The 16,411-nt window shown below is 44.3% G+C and overlaps 1 protein-coding gene across 2 annotated transcripts in view; it reads right to left on the reverse strand.

The window, feature by feature from the left end:
• The window catches only part of CORO1C (coronin 1C), a 74,411-nt gene that overhangs the window by 4,996 nt on the left and 53,004 nt on the right, over positions 1-16,411 (reverse strand). For both annotated transcript variants that reach the window (XM_053902114.1, XM_019467218.2), the window contains 4 exons: positions 7,497-7,626; positions 4,326-4,507; positions 3,027-3,146; positions 1,865-1,969 (listed from right to left, as the gene is read on the reverse strand). In XM_053902114.1, the coding sequence (XP_053758089.1) occupies positions 1,865-1,969; positions 3,027-3,146; positions 4,326-4,507; positions 7,497-7,626 (537 nt within the window). The remainder of the gene's footprint in view (positions 1-1,864; positions 1,970-3,026; positions 3,147-4,325; positions 4,508-7,496; positions 7,627-16,411) is intronic.

Raw genomic sequence — 16,411 nt, forward strand, 5'->3', positions numbered from 1 at the left:
CAGCACTGACTGGGACTTGGCCTCAGTGGCCAACCTTCGCTTCCTCTCCAGAGGGAGAGGATCTGATGGGTGCCCTTCCTGGCAAAGCCCTCACTCATCAAATGCTAGCATGTCTTTTAAATGGTCTCCTCCGCCTCCTACTGGAGGCTCTCCACTGAGCCCGGACGCCAAGTCAGTCAGGGCAAAAATGTGAACGCCTCCGGCCCAGCAACTGCATCGCAATTCAACTTCAAAAGACAAAGTCTAGGGGGACCACGGAGAGGGCGAAGACTGGCACAGAACGGTGTCCTTTGCAGACCTGAGGGCGCCAACCCCGGATAGTCAAGCAATAATAAAAAGTAAGATTTGTAGAAGAATGAAATGTTAAGAACAAAGAGTTTTTAATCATCCTTAATTAATAATTAATTCACAGTTCATAATAATTCTTCATTCATAATGAAGAAACTCACTAAAACATGAGTATTCCTTAACTTCAGAAGACAGCGTTGTCTTGTTGCAATGTATCAAATTCCAGGATAATTTTTCTTAGAAAGGTCAGGTGGTTTTGGAGGTCGGAAGCGTACGCCAGTGTCTCTAAGCAGAACTAGCTGTCCCACAGTTACGCCACCTTGAGCGGCAAAGGCAATGCTGCCTGCTGGAGGGGAAACGTGTGTGTATATGCGATCGTGCCCTTCCAAGTGTCTCGGTTCTCATGATTTCCACTTGTTTCGATAACGTAAATATCTAAAGTGATGGTAAACAAGCTAAACACAGACTTTCTGTGTACTGAAAATAACTTTCCACCTAGCGTTGCTAACATCTGGGTAATCGCTCCCGTTACTGGTTTTGATGCAGTCTATGGCAGCTGTGAACATCTGAAAATGACTCTCAAGGAAACAGACAAGATCCCGGGTTCGAAGCAGCTGATGTAGGACAATGTGAAGCAGCGCTCAGTCAACTATGAGAACCGAAACATGTCTGGCTTTACTCAGCAAGGGGCTATCTACACAGGTTTGGGGGAAATACAGCAACAGCTTCAATTTTGTTAATTCATTTATTTCAGCTACAGAAAGTCTAAGAAAAATTGAATCTACAGAAGACTAAGGAACATTAAGGTTACTGCCCACTAAAAAAAAAATAATAATAATAATAATAATAATAAAGCTAGCAAACACTGTAGTTAGGTGGACATCATAAGGCAGGAGGTACGCTTTTTGATTTTAGTGTGGGGTCTTCCTATAACAACTGTCACCTCCTGACACTTTAGTCGGGCCACATACTTTCAAGCCCAGGGCCCTGAAGCTGAACTCCAGGAACAAGAACCCCCTGGAGAGTCTCTGAGGCCTTTAAAAGCTCCTATCCAAAAAGCGCTATTCTCTTTACAGGTCCATGGCACGTGGAAATAAACACCTAAATGCCACTCTAGGGCTACCCAATGGACTTCAGCATCAGATGCGGCAAACTGGCTACTTGTTCCTGATACCATTAGAGAGGATCTACAATCCTCAACCACACAGCACCAGAGGTGAAGAGACACCGGGGTGTCCTCTTTCTCTCACTAGAGTCCCCAAGCGAAGACATTCCTGCCAGTGTTCACCCCAACACCCGAGCCCCATCCCTGCTGTCCTCAGGGATGCGTACTCAGGAGTCCTAAACATGGTGTGCTATCACCACGCAAATGACAGGCTCAAAGGGTCTAGGCTCAAGACCTAAAACACACCAAGACACACATCCGTCCTTATTTTAGTTTAAGACACATACACAAATCATCTAAATTAGACTATTAATATGATACAACGCATTGCCCAGCAACTAAATCTCTGAAGGATAAACTTCTCCTCTTACAAGATTAAACTGAATATAAAACATTAAAATGACTGTTTACCTTTCCACATAAGTAAATGATACTGGTGTCAGGGTCATAGAAGGGCAGCAACACCCCATTGCTAGTGTCCATTTCATGAAGAGCGATTGGTTCCTGCATATTTTTCTGGGAAAAAAATACAAAGATCTGTATCTATCTATATACTTGTATATTCACCCATATTTTTACAAGATGAATCATTATTTTATTAAGTGAGCCATTTCCTAGAATAATGCAAGTCTGAACGATGCACATATATAATATTCATACATGTAAATACCAAAGGGATACTAAATGGTATCCAACCCACTGAAAATTGTGCCCATTTGACAACCTAATCAACGCACACATCTGTGATTCCATGACAAAGATGAGACAGTTCTCTTTTGTGACTATTTTCTGTTTTAAAAGAAATTTTTCTGGGGCACATGGGTGGCTCAGTAGGTTGAGCGTCCAACTTCGGCTCAGGTCATGATCTCGTGGTTTGTGGGTTCAAGCCCCGCATCGGGCTCTGTGCTGACAGCTCAGAGCTTGGAGGCCTGCTTCGGATTCTGTCTGTCTGTCTGTCTCGCTCTCTCTCTTTCTCTGCCCCTCCCCCACTCACACTTTCTCTCAAAAATAAACATGAAAAATGTTTTAACATTTTTTTTTCTTAACATAAATACGTGCTCTTTAAAGTTACAGAAACACTGTAATAATCATCCCATATTCCACAATCCCACAATCCCACAATCCAGTGGGTGGCAGAAACAATTGCCATTTTGGTCTGCTTCCTTACACACACACACGCACACTGAGATTGTACCATATATACAGTTTATTTTTCACTTATGCTATTAATGTTTTCCTAAGCATGACTATTCTGATTTCAACATTCGGTCATATTCTTTATAAAATAAAGCTCAGAACTTGGTTCCCAAGTCCAAAACACCGTTTCTTCGTGCATTCTTTGTAAAAAATACAGCCAACACAGACTACTTTGGAGTGTCAAGAATGCATTTTAGTAATACGTTTAGCAATAAGTCTCTAGTGAGGATGAGCATGTCACATCCAATTTAAGGCAGACAGGAGTTCAGAAAACTACACTAAGAATCCTATAATCTACTTACCCCCCTCCAAAGACCTGCTCAGAAAGAGAAAGCTCAGTGTAATAAGCCAGTGGGAAGGCTGGGAAGGGGCATACCGGATTCCAGAGAGCCAGCTGCCGCTCACTCATGCGGCTGAAACCAGTGGTGAAGACATTCCCGTCAGCCAGAAAGATGGCTCTCATGGGTCTTGCTCCTTCGTGTGCTTTCTCCTTCTCCTGGGAGGCAAAGAGCAAGAGGCACATTATATTCAAACTGCGAGAAAGAAAGGTGGAGTGGGGGCTTATACACGGAATCCAACCCATGCCGCCATGCCATTCATCCTGATTGCCAGGTGTTTGCCAGGTGTGTGTGTGTGTGTGTGTGAGAGAGAGAGAGAGAGAGAGAGAGAGAGAGAGAGAATTAACCACTGCTCCTCCCAAAATGAGGAAACAAAGAGACACTATGTAAGTTGGCCAAGGTCCCTCAGCTAGTGAGCAAGCAGACTGCCAGGAGTTGACTCAAAAGCCTCACTCTTTCCACCATGCCCTGCTGCCAACCCAAGTCCATGCTGCAAAAAGAAAACACATGAAAGGACTCTACCAGATGTCTGTTTCTCCAGGGGATAACCCGAAGACTGGATATACCCTATGGTTTCCACCAATTTCGCAGGACACAGCGAAGTCTAGTTCAGTGAACCCCTTCCTTTATTCATTTGTTCCTTGAGAGTGCACTAGTAGTGAGCCCTGAAAGGTTCTAGTGGAGAAAGCACTTTGCACAGGGCCAGGCAGGTCCCCAGTGCTCGACAAATACGAGCTGTGGCTGTCACCCAACTTAAGAAGTAATACTGCCAAAGGACCAGCACATCCCAGAGAAGGGGAGATGCAGGACATTCTGGGGTCCAGCACCTACAGCTTCAACCCCAGCTCAAGTCCCAAAGTCTTCTGTCATGACAGGTGACTTGTTGAGGCCTAGTCTGGGTGGAAGAAACTAAGACACAAGCTGATAAGATACCCGTGGCATCTCTGTAAGGTGGTCTGACAACGGTTGCAGGAAGGGGCGGGGATCAACGAAGCAATCAATACTCAGTGCTAAGCCAGAAACGCAGTGAACTATCTGGGTTAGCTGATCTAGACTGGTAAATTCTTAAGGATTCTAGTGAACCAATAAAAACTTTGTTTCTTTGTGGGAAATGGTCACCAAGGGAGAGGTACGGCTTGTGTAAATTGTGGGATACACAACTCTGAAGTGTGACCGGGAGGAAGAAGCCTGTACAAGCCTGTGCGGATTCACGGTCCGGCGTCTGCAGTTAGGCTCCACGGAGCGGACGCGAGGCCTCTGCCGCCTGCCTTAACAAGCAAAGCTCGCCCTCGCCCAAGTGCGACAAACACGGGCGGCTCTGCCCTTCGCATACTCACGGCAACAATCTCTTGCTTCCTAGGATCGATCACTCTCACTTTCTTGTCTTTGGAAGCTGTGCAGATCAGACTGCCGTTCCGGTTCCAGCTTACATTGTAAATCATGTCCGAGTGCATATCGTCCAGGTTTATGAGGGCTTCCCCCGTCCCCACATTCCAGATGATGATGGCATTGTCACAGCCTGAAAGCAAACAAAACCATGCTCCTCAGAGATGAGAAACACCCATACAGCAGCGCGCTTGTGAAAACTAGGAATACAGCAGGGAGACACAGACACAGGAAGATGCTGATCGCGGGGAGGCCCTACCTTATTTTACTTTTATTTTTTTTAATGTTTATTTTTGAGTGAGTGAGAGAGAGAGAGAGAGAGAGAGAGAGAGAGAGAGAGACAGCCAGAGAGTGGTGGGGAGTGGGGGCAGAGAGAGAAGGAGACACAGAATCTGAAGGAGGCTCCAGGCTCTGAGCTGTCAGCACAGAGCCCGATGCGGGGCCTGAACTCACAGACCTCGAGATCATGACCTGAGCCAAAGTCAGACGCTCAACCGACTGAGCTGCCCAGGCGCCCCGGGAGGCCCTACTTTATTGGCCGCTAATTAAAAACCAAAGTGACAAAAAACACATGCATATAAAAGAAATGTATTAAAGGAAAAACATCGTTTGCTCCATTTGGTTTCATACGAAACACACAAAAAGTAACAACCAAACAAAGAACTCTAAGAAAACAGAATCCTATGTTTTTTAAGAGCTAACGGGCTGATGGACCCCGAGTGATCGTGTGTTTCCTTTTCTAGTAAAACCAACATCAGAATGAATACGACTTATTTCTTTTCCGGAGGAAATAAAAACGAAGAGTTTAAATGACTGTCTAGAGCACTCAACAAAAATGTGACACAGCACGTTATTCAAATCAACGATGCTGTAAAACATGGCCTCACATTAAAGGATGACCCAACCACGTGCTCACAACATATCCTCATCTTTAAAAGGGGAGAAAAATAGGTCAAGGCGGGGCTGATCTGAGAAGCCCAAACCGTAATCAAGTAGGCATGTGGATTTGGAAGCTGATCCCCAAAGAGGCCACAATGCTGGCTCAGCCACACCCCTCTGTTCCTCAATTCCACCTTCCTTCAAGCATCTGCCCCAAGGACCCTGTAATAAGTGGCACCATTTGTTGCTTCCAGGACATTAGTTCAAGGATGAAGTAAATAAGGGATGGATATCCTGAAGGTAAATTCTTGCCAATAGGCCAATTTTACAAGCACTTCAGAAAAATTAGCCACTGATATCCAGGCACCCAAGCTGTCTAAGGGCCAGAAGTAGAAGACTGTAAACAAACTTGTACGACAGTAAAGCTGGAGCTAAACCCTAGGATGAGACTTGACTCTCCTCTGTCTTGCACACCACAGGCCAACAGGTAACTTCAGCCACCATGGATAGATCACGTAGTCTTAAAATATGCACAACACAGCAATTAGCCATTCTCCTCTGCTTGTAAAAGGCAGAATGGGGAGAGTCTGCTGACAGTACCCTATATTTGACCTCAATGAGAAGGGCGGCAGGAAATTTTCCATGACTGGCTTCCCTCTTTACAACTGTTTTCTCTCCTTACTGGACTGAGTTGAATATGAGGAGAGTTCCCACGTATAGTCACTTGTGACTTAAAAAAGGAGAGAATTCTAAGTAGCATCTGTTTTGAAAAGGAGTCCTTGGTTTCAACAGGTACATGTGGTATTAAGTTTTTAAATTTATTATATTATAAACACCCTCTATTCCCAGTTAAAAACTCAACTGCCCCCTTCCTTTGTACTGGTGAGGGGAAAGATTTTAAAAATTCTACCATTCACATTAGTATTTCTTTTTTTGTAAGTCAATTTTATGAAAGCATGATTTACATACAATCCAACGCCCCCATTTTTAGTATACGTGTGCTAAATATTGACAAGTGTATATATTCATATGTGTGGCCACCATCACAATCAAAATATAGAACTTTTCCATCATCCCATGACGCTCCCTTGTGACCTTTGTATGGCTTCTATAAAAGACAAAATCTCAAACTGGAGACAGAGAGATTCCTGCAGGGTAAAACGTGGAAACTACTCAAGTGGCAAACCAAGAACGCTAGATCTTGGTTCGGGGGTTCACTGTAGTGCCGTCCAGCAGCGTAAAAACACAAGCCAAAACCTCCATGTCCAGAAATAGGGGACTGATTACATAAATGAAGATGTCTAAACAATGGACTATCACTGAGGTCGTTAAAAATATGATAGGAAAGGGGGAGCCTGGGTAGCTCAGTCAGCTGAGCGCTGGACTCTTGATTTTGGTTTGGATCAGGATCTCACGGTTTGTGAGATCAAGCCCCACGTCCACTTCTGCGCCTGCTAGGGATTCTCTCTCTCTCTCCCTTTTCTGTCCCTCCCCCACTGATACTTGCCCTTTCTCAAAATAAATAAATAAACATTTAAAAAAATATATCAGAGGAAGAACATTCAATGGCACATGGAGAGGACTACAGTGTACCACTAAGTGCAAAAAGCAAGTCACAAGTAAAGTGTCTGAACCTATCTTTGTGGGAGACATCACTCAGGTATGTGCAAAAAAGTACCTTGTGGAGTGAAACACAGACATGGTAATGATGTTCCCTCTGGGCGGGTGGCAGGATTACAACTGATTTTTATTTTCTCCTTTCGTTTCTGTATATTTTCTATAACATACATGTACTACTTGAATAAGGAGAAAAATGAAAGTATCTTTTTAAAGGAAGGAGGATATTTACCTCACAGGACCACCCCGAAGTTGGCAACAACATCAGAGCTGGCACCCAGGGCTCCCACCAGGGATCCTCCTGCTCTATCAAGAATAACTAAAACTGTGGTCCATGAAGGGCCCCAGCAGGAGCCGTGCATCTGCTGGATTTATAGGTAAGCACGTATCTGTTCATTTCTCTAAGCAAGAAGTCTTGAGTCAGACTGCCAATGCAGCCTTCACACACACACACACACACACACACACACACACGCACACGCACACGCACACAGGTGTGCAGGCAAGCTAGAGAACCGCCGCATCTCAGCACCTCAGCATGGATTCCTAATGAGCTGCTTCAAAGCTGTGGAGCACACATCAAAATGCACTGGCTACTGCCCCCTCCCCAACTGCTCGGCTCCCACCTGCGCTAAGAAGGACGTTGCGGGCAGTCGGGTGCCAGGCCACGATGCCAACTCTCTTCGAGTGGCCCTCTAAAATCACCACAGGTTCGGTCAGGGAAAGGGTGAGTCCATTTTCTGGGATCTGCCACACCTGTTGGGAAAGGAAGCGAGAGGATCCACGTGAGGTAGGACCTTTCACGATCACCCTTCCTTGACCATCCGGTTTGCAGACGCGCTCTGCATAAACAGAACACACACTGACTGGTCTTTGGATGAAAGGCGGAATACCGCACGTCGACTCTATGCAGCTGTTTTTAAAATGGAGTACGATATTAAAGATCAGAACATCCATCAGGCCTCCAAAATGCTGCGTCCCCACTTTTATTTAACAGTAGTTGACATTTTATTCTAAATTCTCTGTTAAATTCAAAACTCTCTGACTAGAAGCATATAGAAATACTTAAGAGAAAAAGGGACAACGACCGAGGCCCCCATGAGAGGCAGCACTGGGGTGATGAGCCCTCGTGGAGCCCACGGGTTTTGAGGGGAGAGACGCCACCCACCAGAGCTCTTGGGATGGTGCAGCGTTTAAAACATCATGATTTCTCTAGTTTTACGTTTGGAAAATAAAAATACACGTAATAGTTCTGTAACATCTACTACAGAAAAACCTTACAAAGAAACAAAAGATAAATTTGGCCTCATGGAAATTTAAAGCTTTGTGTTTCAAAGGACATGGAAAGAAAAGCTATAAAGAACTCTTACAAATCAACAATAAAAGTAAAATAACCCAATTTTTAAAATGGGCAAAGAATCTGGACATTTCTTCAAGAAAGATATACAACTAGTTTTAAGGCACATGAAAACACGCTCAGTATTATTTAGTCATTAGGGAAACGCAAATCTAAACCACAATAAAGCATCAGTTCACGCCCACGGGCGGCTGTAATCAAAAGGCAGATACCGAGTGCCGACGAGGATGTGGGACAGTCAGGGCCCCCACACACTGCTGGTGGGATACAAAATGGTGCAGCCGCTTTGGAAACGAGTCTGACAGCTCTCAAGTGATTAAACACGAGAGTTTATATGGCTTAGCAACATCACTCCTAAGGTAACCCAAGAGCAATGAAAATATGTGTCTACACAAAAACTCGTATGTGAATGTTCACAGCATCATTACTCATAAAGGCCAAAATGTGGAAACAGCCCAAATGCCCGGCAACTGAGAAATGGATAAACAAAATATGATAGATCTATATACAATGGAGTATTACTTGTCCCCAAAAAGGAATTAAGTACTGATTCATGCTACAATATGGATGAAGCTCGAAAATATTACGCAAAGTAAAAAAAAAACTAGGTCCACATATCGTAGGATTTTGTGTATATGAAATGTCTGGGACAGAAAAATACACAGAGACAGAAAGTTGATTAGTGGCTGCTTAGCGCTGGGGGCTTCGGGACAGTGATAGTGAATGGGTACACGGTTTCCTTCTGGGGTGATGAAAAACATTCGCAAATGGTCTCTGGGGATGGTTGTACGTATCTGTGAATAAATCGAGACCACCGAATTGTACACTTTAGATGGGTGAACTGTATGTGAGCTGTAGCTCAATGAAGCAGTTTAAAAAATGCTTCTGACTGGTGAAGCCACACAGGATATTCACCATATCTTAAATGGGGATGTGCCTGCCTGGTAGAGGGGGTCGGGGATGGGAAGAACATCAGACGGAAGGGATAATAAGACACTACGACAGAGGAAGACATGAGTTTTAAAAGATTAAGAGAAACCCTCTATGAAGGAAGAACCGAGTAACAACTAAGCCGAATAGCACCAAGAATCCTGTAGAAGACCAGACATTAAGTAACACTTAAGTTTGTGAAAAGGTTCAAGTTTAAAGTAATTATCTTTTTACATACAGAGAGTAAAACACATTAAATATGTTAATATATTTTAAATTGTCTGTATATTTAAAATATATTAAAAAATTAAAATGTATTAAATAAGTATTAATGTATTCAAATAAGTAAATTTACCACCAAAAAACATTTTAAGGAACTAGTTCACGAAAAATTTAGAACTTGCCAGTGAAAAATCATGCTCAACAGTGGAACAAGTGAGAAACAGAATTTTCCTTTGTTGGGGATTTTTAAGGAGGAGACAAACAATGTCTGTTTTCAACTGCTTAGTGGAAGGCAAAGATCTGGATTAGATGGGTGTTTAAGGTTCAGCTCAGTTCTGCTGTCCTGCAAAAAATTAGAAGAAAAAGTTTGCCATCCTGAAGAATGGGAAAAAGGCATGAATTAAGTGATCGTTCATTCTTACGGCTAAATTCTGCCCAGGCTAACTACAACCCCTTACACCAATCACGGCAAAATAAACCTGGCCTTTTGAGGGCCTGAGTTGAGGATGTCACCTAATTTCCCCTGAACCCTCACCATTCAGCAAATTGTCAACAGTGCAGGTGTGAACGAGCACAGAAAGCAGAAGGAAAACCTACCTTGCCCCTCTTCTCCACCAAACAGACCTGAGCCATGGCCCCCTCCCCCGGAGAATGTGGGTATCTGCTGAACACCCCCAGCACTATAGGTTGCTTTCATCCCATACACATTACTTTATAATCAAAGGTTTATGATTGGTAAAACAGCTCCAAATTGAACTTAGCTATCTGAATGTAGAGCAGGTCTTGTGTTTTGTTGTTGTTGTTGTTTAACATAAGGAACAGAAAACAACTGCTGATTTGATCAAAGCATGAAGTCAGAGAAACAATTACGAAATGGGACTTTAGTGACTCAACAGGAAATGCATTCTCCAAGATGAATTCCGACCCGGGCTTAGAACTGGAAGAGTGGCAATACCACCTGCCGTCTCCAGATGGCACCCCAACCACGGGCTGCTGGTTTTCTTGCAAGGTCTGCGACACCTCCGTACCCCGCTCTGACCACAATTAAATAGCGTGTTCTCTAAATCCCGAATGGGGCATGGAGTGACGGAAGGCTTTGTTTAGAGCCAGCATTTCCAATCTTAAACATGAAGGTGGAAGCGGGGCCCACGATGGGACTTTACCCTCTCCTGTCTCTAGCTTCTCCCTCATTCAGGTTTTCCTTGGATGGCAAGGGAATTTTAATGATGAGGCAAAACACTTATATAATTTGTAAAATAAGGAAACTATTCCTTTTTTAATTTCACCTTTAGAAGATTCAATGGTTCCTAACCCACTTTACCACCTTGGTCGCTCGTTCACACAACACATCTCTTGAGTAGCCACTATGAGGCAGGCTCATTACCAGGCAAGGGGGAAAAAGGGTGAGCACGCACGGGCCCTGCTCTCAAGGGGTGTACAGTCTAACAGAAAGCAGAGACTTCTAGGAGACCAAAAATCAAACATAACTGGTGTGATGTGGGGGCTTGGAGCATGGGCTCCAGAGCCAAACAGACCCTGGTCCAAACCCTGCCTGGGCCACTTACACCGATGGTCCTGGGCAAACTTTCTAGGGCTGCTGTGAGGATGAAATGAGTTCATAAGCCCTGGAACAGTGCCTGGCATACCACCTGTGCCCCCCAAACGCAGAGACAGAACAATGCGATGCTTAAGAACGTGGGCCCCAGACCTAGAACAGACTGTTCAATTCCTGATTCTGCCCGGTATCACCTGCATAACCTTGGAGACCTGCACCTACACTTGCTGGGCCTTAAGTTTTCCTCACCTCTAAAATGGGAATAACAATGAATCTGCTTTCGTCGGGGCCATGAAACTGAAGTGTTTAGAGCGACGCCTGTCGTGAGGCAGGCTCTTCGCGAGCGTCAGCCGCTGCTGGCCCTCGTCTTGTGCACCAGGAAACCGCACGGTGTACGGAAGCGGCGCTCCGCTGCCGTAAGCCACGTGCTGAGCGAAAACGCGGGCGTCGTGAGGTTGCTTCCTTGCTCTCCCCGGCTGGGACGTTCAGGAAGGCCCTCTGAGGGAATGACCTCTCGTAGTGGCCAGGACTTAGAGGGAAGAAGGGAGGGGTAACACAGGCATGAGGATTCACAGCGGGAGGAGACAGTGGCTGGAGACGACGGAACCGCTGCCTCCGCTGGTGGGTCGCGCACTGTGGGCTGCGGGAAAGAGCTGGAGACCCGTGAGCTTTTCCACATGGAGCGAGCACGCCCCCCTGGCTGGTGCCCACTAGCCCTACTCACAGGCTGTCCTTACACGGCTCTCTGCCCTTTTTAGGGTTGTCCGCAGCTTCCAAGCAGTGGCCCTCCAGTCCGGACCGAAGAGGTCTCACCAGCGGCAGGGCAGGGACAACAAAGCGAAGGCCGCTCGGTACATGTTTAGTCTTCTTGTGTGTAATGTGGGACGCGGGCTGGTGCGGAGAAAGGACGCCGGCCCGGCTCCTGTCACAGCTGGGACGCTAACTGGCTGTGTTAGCATTAAGAAGGGGTTTCACTCCCGGAAGCTTCAATTTCCTTGCTTGATACGGGGCCAGGATCCGCTTACGGGCGTTACTGGAAGCATCAAACGAGCTAAACCACCTTGCGTACCCAAAGCATTCCCCTAATGTGAAACAGCGCAAAAAGGGTGACCTTCGACAGACCAGTTACTGCCTGGACTGGTGTTTCCTAAGCTTTAAAATGGGACATACTCTTGCCTTACTGTGCTGTTATAATGATTAAATATAATCATTGCACATAAGGGCTTATGAAACAGGGCTTGACCAAAAAAATGCTTATTGTATGTCCGTGGTTATTTTTCTTGCTGTTACTATGACCCCTGCATATATTTTCAGGGTGTGAACATCAGGATTTCCTTCAAGAACCTTGTCTTCAAATTAATTCAGCACTTTCTAATTTACATCCAAGGTATTATGTGCGAAAGCTCTAATACGTGCCTAGGCCAATTAGCACAAATGAGAACAGCTCTGATCTCTATGCGGGTCTATTAGCATCTGTTACCGTGGCTAAAGCTAGTACTCCAAAACCAATCAGCTTTTTCAAAAACACGTCAGTGAGCAGAGAGGAAAACAGGAGTCAACCACCCTCTCTCTGCTGTGCCCAGACTGAGCATTTCAGCACGGCAGGGACAAGCTATCTCTTTCCTCCACTTGATTTTTTTGCTTTGTTTTGTTTTTCAAATCATACTGTGGATTCCTGAGATTTTCTATTTGGACTGGACATTGCTATGGCAATGTTTCGTTCTGGGGGGGAAAAAACCCATAATCAGTCCCAAGGGCTTCCACATGAAAAGTGAATCAATCAGTAAAAACCCATTGTGGTTCTGGAAAAAAAAAAAAACAACAACTTTTAAGTCATGTTCAGGAACTAATGTATCACTGGAATCCTTTTCAACATGTGGAATTTGAAAATGGAAAAAGGACAGCTCAAGAGAACAGTTCCAATAAGAAAAAAGGGATGAACGGGGTGCCTGGCTGACTCAATCAGTGGAGCCTACGACTCGATCTCAGGGCTGTGGGCTCAAGCCCCACGTTGAGTGTAGAGATTATTTAAAATCTTAAAAAAAAAAAAAAAAAAGAAAAACAAAAAGAAAAAAGTGATGAAAATGAAACGTGGGTTTCTCTCAAGGAGTAATTTTAAAGTGCAATTTGTTTGATGGTTTTGTTAAATCTCAAACAGTGCAAAATTTAAACGTTACGGGAAGTGTTTCCAGACACCTCTTCCCTATTTCAATCACCCATTCTGAACTTGCTACTGGTCTAGGCACTAGGGCTACAGCCATAAAAAGGGCTATCCCCCCAAAAGGCTATATTTTTAAATGCGAAGGAAACCAATTCCAAAGAGAAAATGAAGAAAAGAGATGAGAGGAGACGGGAGGAGGCTCGCAGATTCTACAGCCGTTGCAGGATCCCCGACAGAGGCTGCCTATCCAATACCCACGGGGCAGCATGTAAGGAGTCAGGATGTGCCTCAGTGAACCATGACGTTAAGAACAACATTAGTTTTGGCAAAATCAAGAACTGAGAGCTGGGCTCTGATCTGCGCAGGATACAATACCCACTAGCAAATGGCCCAGATGCCATCTGCCGAATGACCAAGGGGTCAGAAATCTTGAGGAATTCACTCTCATCACCAACTACAATATTGCTTCCATTTTTATTTCAAGGCAAAAACTATTAGGAAAATTTATAACAGAAGCAACAATGTATAAAACAGGGAGTTTATCTTTGTTGATTTCCACCCAAGTGTAAAATTGATTTGGGAGAAGGGAAAAATGTCCACTTAAACTTCATTTGGGATGGGCTAGACACAAATAAGACAAATACTCCGCAAGATCTTTCCCTCTCCCTGACTCTGGAAAAAACAATTATGCAACCCACTGTGTGAATCAGCCATTTTTTGCATTTGTGTTTGATTACTACCCTGCAGATAAGCAACAGCACTGAATCGAGATCATTCACTAAACTTAACTTGGCTGCTCTTTGTGCTATGTAAAGCAGTAATATTTTCTTAGAGCTAAAGTCTTCCCAAGTAAAATACTTAGCAGCCACAATCTTTAAAACTCTCCGTGAGAACACACTGTTGGAGAAAAGAACTCACGGTATGAAAAGTCTGGAAAACCTAGGAGCACAGTCTAATTTCTGGGAGGAGGATTTGTAGAATTCCTTTTTGCCGGTATAAAACACAGCTTCAAAAAGTAGTACAAGAAAGGTAAACTATGCCAATATAATTCGCTTTTGGGGCTGCTTAAAGAAGCCATCTGTAAAACATGAAGGAATGTGCCATCAGCCTGGCATTCCTTTTCCTAAACCTGCGATCAAAGGGACATCATTGTCATTGAATCAATGCTTTTGCCACATTAACAAATCAGTGCCTAACTGCTCAGTGGAATTAGACTATTAATACAAAAAGCGGGGGGGGGGGGGGGGGGGGGAGGTTCTAAATATTTTTTAATGTTTATTTTTTGAGAGAGAGACAGAGTGTGATCAGGGGAGGGGCACAGAGAAAGGGAGACACAGAATCCGAAACAGGCTCCAGGCTCTGAGCTGTCAGCGCAGAGCCCGATGCGGGGCCCAAATCCACAAACTGTGACATCATGACCTGAGCTGAAGTCAGATGCTTAACCGACTGAGCCACCCAGAAGCCCCAATACAAAAAGCAGTTTTAAAAATTAACCTAATTCTTTTATAGTTCATTTGACAAAGTTGGTTCTACTGTACTTTTTTTTTTTTTACTGAATATTTACTAAAGATATTCTCATTGCTATGAATCTGCTATAGCTACACTGTAAAAAATAGTAACTCACTATGTATTCATAGCTTCCTCGTTGCTGTTGTTATTGTTGTTATTTTACGTGTAAGGCAACTGAGGCTGAGAGCATTTAAGTGGCCTATACACATGCTCCCAATTCTCCATCTTGAGCTTTTCTCAGTATTCTTCCCCTGCTATAATGAGGCTTTGTTACACTATCTACTATTTGTAGCTCTGGGTTACCACCAACAGCCTAGGCTTGGGAAACTAAAGAAAGCTTTTCTGTTTAAAAAAAAAAAAAAAAAAAAAAATGGTGTCGGAGTGCTTGGCTGGCTCAATCAGTAAGTATGCGACTCTTGATTTCAGGTTGTTGAGTCCGAGCTCCATGTTGGGCACAGAGATTGCTTAAAATATAAAGTAAACATAAAATTTAAAAATGGTTTTGTCTGAAACTGTCTGATCTATCATACAGTGTTCTTTTACCTTTAGGAGAGCAAAGTGGAAAATGAGGTATTAAGAGGTGGGGTAGGAGACAATCAACTATTTCTTCAAAATTTCATTTCAACTGCTAAGCTACAAAAGCTTCTTGTAATTGCCCCAATAATAAAAACAAATTTGGGGGACCTTAAACGATTAAAATATCAGTGCCATCCTTAAGAGCTTAAAAAAATAAACTAGGGGGAGGATTTACCTCAAAGCATGACTCAATTTACAAAATGTTTAGTCTGGCAATACCAATAAAAGGACAACAAAGAAAATTCTGGAAGGATGGTGGTGTTAGCGGCAAGCACAGTTTTGGGATCTTCCCAAATCTCTCCATAAAAACACAGAGCAAGCAGATAACAAAACAAAAACCCAGAACTAGGTGATAATCCCCAAATGCAAGTGGGAGGAGGAAACCACCAATAACCACGTGACCTGTGTATTATCTATCGGTCTCTGTGTGGAAAAGTCATGGGGCAGCAATGGGGTGCTTCACAGACCTGACACCAGTAGGCCCCTATGGCACTAGCAATGGAAACTGGGAAGGTTTTTGTCCTCTCCAATAGCTGGTGAGGACGGGGACCTGAATACAAAGGTCTGAAGGGGCTGGAGCAATCTAGACTTCGGACCCCGTACTCCACAGGTCAACCAGAAAGGGCTCCTTTCCGAGACAGGCCCCACAGTGAGAAATTTCAAGGAATGGAAACAAATCTGAGAAAGACAGAAGTCAGAGGGGCAAAGGAATGAGCAAAAACAAAGAAAGGCAGGCTAGGAAATCTAAGAAAGCAAGCCACCATGATTCTGAACGCCCCCTGGAAAGGACAGACGGTGGGGAGCTCTGTGAAGTTAGGTTGGCTCTGTGCACTAAGCCACCTCCGAATGACTCTAAATGCACATGGAAATAAGAAGGGGCACCTGGGTGGCTCAGTCGGTTAAGCGTCCGACTTTGGCTCAGGTCATGATCTCGCCGTTCGTGGGTTTGAGCCCTGCATCAGGCTCTGTGCTGATAGCTCAGAGCCTGGAGCCTGCTTCGGATTCTGTCTCCCTCTTTCTCTGCCCCTCCCCTCCTCACGTTTTCTCTCTCTCTCTCTCTCAAAAATAAACAAAAGAAATTTAAAAGGAAAAAAAAGCCAAGGCCCCCCAAATTACTATAAGAAACAAAGAGAATAAGGCATAGAATAGCATTCCTATAAACAATAAAAGAATGCTAAGAAAGGAGGCACCAGGGTGGCTCAGTCAGTTGAGTGGCCGACTTCGGCTCAGG

The sequence above is a fragment of the Panthera pardus genome, unplaced genomic scaffold, assembly GCF_024362965.1.
Source record: "Panthera pardus isolate Hobbes unplaced genomic scaffold, ASM2436296v1 HiC_scaffold_15, whole genome shotgun sequence".
Taxonomy (NCBI): domain Eukaryota; kingdom Metazoa; phylum Chordata; class Mammalia; order Carnivora; family Felidae; genus Panthera; species Panthera pardus.